The sequence below is a fragment of the Ursus maritimus genome, unplaced genomic scaffold (assembly GCF_017311325.1).
Source record: "Ursus maritimus isolate PB19 unplaced genomic scaffold, ASM1731132v1 scaffold_3, whole genome shotgun sequence".
In the NCBI taxonomy this organism is placed as follows: domain Eukaryota; kingdom Metazoa; phylum Chordata; class Mammalia; order Carnivora; family Ursidae; genus Ursus; species Ursus maritimus.
Genome location: NW_024425563.1, coordinates 23,917,533 through 23,922,141, shown reverse-complemented (window position 1 = coordinate 23,922,141; position 4,609 = coordinate 23,917,533). Strand labels below are relative to the sequence as shown.

Sequence of the window (4,609 nt, the reverse complement as noted above, 5' to 3'; positions counted from 1 at the left end):
ATTTAAGGCCAGTGTGAGTAGTGGGTGGGCACAGCTTCTTCTCCCGCTCCTCCAAACAGGTGCCCCATCTGAGGGCAGCGGGCAGGGCCAGGCCAGGTCCACCGGTGAAGAAGAGTCACAGGAACGAGGGCAGCAATAATCTGCTTGGGCAGGATGATATTAGGTCCTCCCCACCCCATCCCCTTTCCACTCTGGCCCTCCTCCCTCATTCCAGGCCTTGCAGCGGTGGGGAGCTGGGCCAGAGCAAGGCCTCAGGGGCACCAAGACTGGCAGTGGAGGCAATGGAAGGAAGGGCAAGGGTGGCAGAGCAGGACTGAATCCAGGGAGCTCAGCTGCAGGAGGCAGGTAGCCTGCGGGGATGAAGAGAGGGTGAGTTTGGGTTTGTTGCTGTCTTCCCACCCCTCAAAGTCACTGGTGGGGAGAGGGACAGACATTGTATATACATGATGGGTATATATATATAGCGTCAAATCCCGATCCCATCCCCTTTTCCTGCTAAGGCTGTCAGTGGTACTATGGACTCCGGGGGTGCTCATGTCCAACCTTGTAAGCCATGCAAGGAATGAAGAAATCTGTGTCAAGATTCCTTGATGACTCTGACTGAAAATCCCTGCCCTCTCGTGGGTCAAGAAGTAAGCACTCCCCACACCGTGCAGGAGTGAGGCCTGGCCTATGGATTCTTACCCCAGCAGGGCTTGAGAGAGGCTTGGGGTGGGGTGTCACTCAGACACCTGTCTGGTGCTGTCCCCCAGCACAGCTGATAGCAGGAGGGACCCAAGGATTCCAGGGCAGGCAGGACTGCTGTGGGCACACTGCAGGGTGACCGCTAGAAAAAGCAAGAGACCCCACCACCACCACCACTGTCAGCGATGGCTCCTGTTCAGCAGACCTGGGGCTCTAAGGCTGCCCCCGCCTCTGGCTGTACCCTGTACAACTCCGAGGGCACCATTCACATGGCAGACTATGAGGATGGGGCTTTCTCAAGTGTGCAGTGTAGGAACCTGGAGCAGCCAGGAGTTCTAGCTCCGGCCTCACTGGGAATGGGAGCAGCAGTGAGCGCTTGTCTTCCCAGTTCACAAACTCCCTCTCTCTTCCTGGATACCTGTGCAGAGGTGGTCCCTGGCGAGGCACTCGGTAGAGTCAGGTCCTGGGAAGTACCTACAGGGTGAGAGCAGATCCGCTCAGAAGGAGGAATGGGTCTAGAGAGTGGGCAGGAGTGGGGAGTAGCAGGGAGGTTCTAGGAAAGGCTGCAACTTCTGGCAGGGATGGGAGGAGACGAATGCTACAACCCTAACTGGCCTCCTCCCCAAGGCGGAGCCTAGGGGGACTGGGGAAGAAGGATTAAATCTCATGGGTGGTAAACTGGGGACAGTGCAAACCTGAAGAACAGAGACTGAATACCAAGTATCTAACGCAGGGCCTGGCACATGGAAGATGCGGAGTAAATGTGTGGTGGGTGGGTGGGTGGATGGATGGATGGGTGGGTGGATAGATGGATGCACGGAGGCATGGGTGGGTAGGTGAGTGGGTGCACGGAAGCATGGGTGGGTAGGTGAGTGGGTGCACGGAGGCATGGGTGGGGAGGTGAGTGGGTGCACGGAGGCATGGGTGGGGAGGTGAGTGGGTGCACGGAGGCATGGGTGGGTAGGTGAGTGGGTGCACGGAAGCATGGGTGGGGAGGTGAGTGGGTGCACGGAAGGATGGGTGGGTAGGTGAGTGGGTGCACGGCAGGATGGGTGGGAAGGTGAGTGGATGCACGGAAGGATGGGTGTGCAGAGAAATCACCTGGAACCTGCATTTCCCACTTGAGCTTCTCTTGTCGGCGCCATTTGGCTCTTCGGTTGGAAAACCAGACCTGAGGGAGGGCAGAAACAGTGTAGCGGGCTGTGCTCTCTGCCCCAACACCTACTGTCTCACCACGTGTTCCTGGTCTGGACCCAGACCGCAGACCCTTCCTCAGAGCTTGCGCTCCCTCCCTTCTCTGGCCTTTGTCCTCTGTCCCCTTCCTCACCGCAAAGGCTTGGAGTGGGTGGGGAAGAGAGGAGAGCAATCAGCAGAAGAGCGAGGAGGGTCTTGGGTCTGACTTCCGCTACAAACAAAACTGTTTCCACCTTCTTCCCCCTTCTCCACCTCAGGACCCCGAAGCCTTCTCAGCCCGGACTCTTTCTGCTGCTGGGCTGTGCACACTGCGTGGCAGAGCTCACTCACCCTCACCGTGTCCTCGGGCAGAGAGGTGGCAGCAGCCAGCTTTCCACGGGCCACTGAATCAGGATACTGCCCACGCTGGAACTCTGCAGAGATCGAGGCTCGCATAGTAAGGGCAAGGGGAGAGGAGTCAGGCATGGGTGCCCCCTCGGCCTCCACTTCTACCTGCTGCAACCCTGAACTACCCTCCTCCCCAAGGCAGAGCCACCCACAGCCTCCACTTCTCAGCCTTGCCCACAGGCCACTGGGGCAATGCCTGCACGTGTCACACCAAGCACCCTCTAGCCCACTGCCTGCCCCAGCCCAGGCACCTTTCTCCAACGCCTCAGCTTGGCCCGGGGAGAAGATAGTCCGATTCCGGTGACCAGTCCCTGGGTGGGGACCCCGGGGAGCCTCAGAGCCACTATGGGGAGTGTGAGGGACTGGAGCCAAAACAGCTGTAAAGGGGGACAAAGGCTTGTGGTGGTTTGTGATAGTGATTCTTCTCAGATGGGGTTCCCAAGCCCCTGGGGCTCTGGACAGGGGACGGCGTGGGTATAAGAGCAGAGCCGTGCTGGCAGGACATTCACAGCTCCTTGGCGATTACTTCAGGAGCACTGAGTGGGAGGGACACCCGGTGCCATGGTCAGGTGCGTGCTTAGTGTTTGGGGAAACAGCCGCAAGGTTAGTCCGGGTTTGCGTGATCGCACAGGACCTGACGGGTGCCCTGAGAAGCTGTGCACGAGGCAGAGGGAGGGTGTGGAAGTTCCGGTCATTTCACTTCCTTGGCAGATCCTGTGAACCTGAGGGCCAAGGGACCTGAGTTCCGTTCCGGGACCTACCAACAACTAGCTGGTAACCTTGGGTAAGTCACTTCCCTTCTCTGAGCTCCGATTTTCTTCTGCCAGGAAAGAACAATACTCCCTGCCAGGCCCTCCTTACTGTCTTTCTGTGAGGGTGATCCAAGAAAGAACAAGAAAGTGCTTTGCAAACTGTAAAATGCTGACATTTGCTCTGAGCATCCCTGGGGGCAGCTCCAAGACCCACCTGGAGACTTGAGCTGTGCCCAGGGCAGTCTCTGGTCCTCCTGGAGCGCCCGCAGGACGCGGTTGATGGAGGAGACCTGGGGGAGTCGGGGTGTTGAGTGGGGAGATGGTGTGCAGACCCAGCGTTATATCCTGAGGATATTTCCTCAATATCCTTTCTCTCCTCTCTCTGGGCCCACACATCATTCCCAGGGCAGCTTTCTCTCTTTCTATGCTTTCTTCTTTTCTCTGGTCCCACGACGCCACTTTTCAGAAGAGAGCCCCTCGGCCCTGCCTGCCCAGCCTGGGGTGGCCCCACTACCAAGTAAGAAGGGGTCTTCTCCCCAGACAACCTGTTTCCCAGCCCTGGTGCAGGGAGGGGAGAGAACTTACACTGGGAGTCTTGTCCTGGGTGCAGAGCCCTTCGGCACAGAGCTGACGCTGGATCTCCCAGGCAAAGAGGGCAGGGCACTCACCCTTGAGCTGGGCAATTCGAGCCACCACAGGGGGTGTGGCCAGCCGGGGCTTGCTTCCCCCAATCCCCTTGGGCTCCAAGACACCTGTGCGGTAGTAACGTGCTAGGATCTTGCTCACACAGCCATTAGATACCTGGGTCAGGTGAGAAGCAGGGACAGATGATGGCATGATTGGCAGAGGGTGAGTGTTCCTGGGGCAGAAGGAGGCTGGAAGGCAAAGTGAGACTTACTGGCCCAGGCTGCAGAGTTGAGCATTCAGCCTCACCCTTGGGCGCCTGAAGATCCCCACCCCAGACCCTGAGGGGGTCTCCGAGGAAGTAGCCCAAGCCCCCAAAGTCCTCAGAGTCTGCAAGAGCCTCAGACTTGCCTTAAGAGGGTGCTTTGTCCCTGCTTCTCGTCCCCATCACTGCGTAAACCCTACTACCTTAAGGCTCCGGGAGATGTCGCAGGGTCGCATCCCGCCGACTGCCAGTTGCACAATCCGCTGCCGGGTGTCCAGGGGCAGGGGCCGGCCGTTCACAAACAGCCCCCCCAGCTGATTCACACTGCTGATCCCTGGGCATGAGAAGGAGGCATCCACACATCTCCCCTCTCCCCAGCCCACCTGCAGCATGGAGGACCCTCTTGGGGAGGGTTCCTCGGACTGCTCTGGTCTGGCTTCCCAGCACAGAGAAAGTCCTCCCCCAGGGTCCCCCAGCTCCCACTCTCTTTGGGAGGCGGTGCATGGGTGAGTCTTTGCTTTGAGGCCATTTGCGCTGAGCCCTGTGATCTAAGGGAAGCAGGTGGAGCAGGAAGGAAGTGCCTGGATGAAGCTCCCCCAGAACACAGGCCAAGGGCATGGAAACCAGTAGAGGGAAGCAGGGCTCAGAGGTATTCCCTTTCTCCTTACACTAGCCTGTTCTTCCCACTCCTCCCAGGCGTCTT

At 58.7% G+C, this 4,609-nt stretch overlaps 1 protein-coding gene across 1 annotated transcript; it reads right to left on the bottom strand.

Moving 5' to 3' along the window:
• Positions 1 to 205: 205 nt before the first annotated feature.
• Positions 206 to 4,304, bottom strand: PAX4 (paired box 4). Its single transcript, XM_008705835.2, is given in 11 exon segments — positions 206 to 277; positions 279 to 335; positions 337 to 350; positions 685 to 826; positions 1,103 to 1,158; positions 1,786 to 1,855; positions 2,209 to 2,291; positions 2,517 to 2,642; positions 3,232 to 3,307; positions 3,603 to 3,818; positions 4,110 to 4,304. Coding segments are annotated over 11 exon segments (1,101 nt in total). The 5' UTR covers positions 4,299 to 4,304.
• Between the last annotated feature and the right edge of the window lie 305 nt (positions 4,305 to 4,609).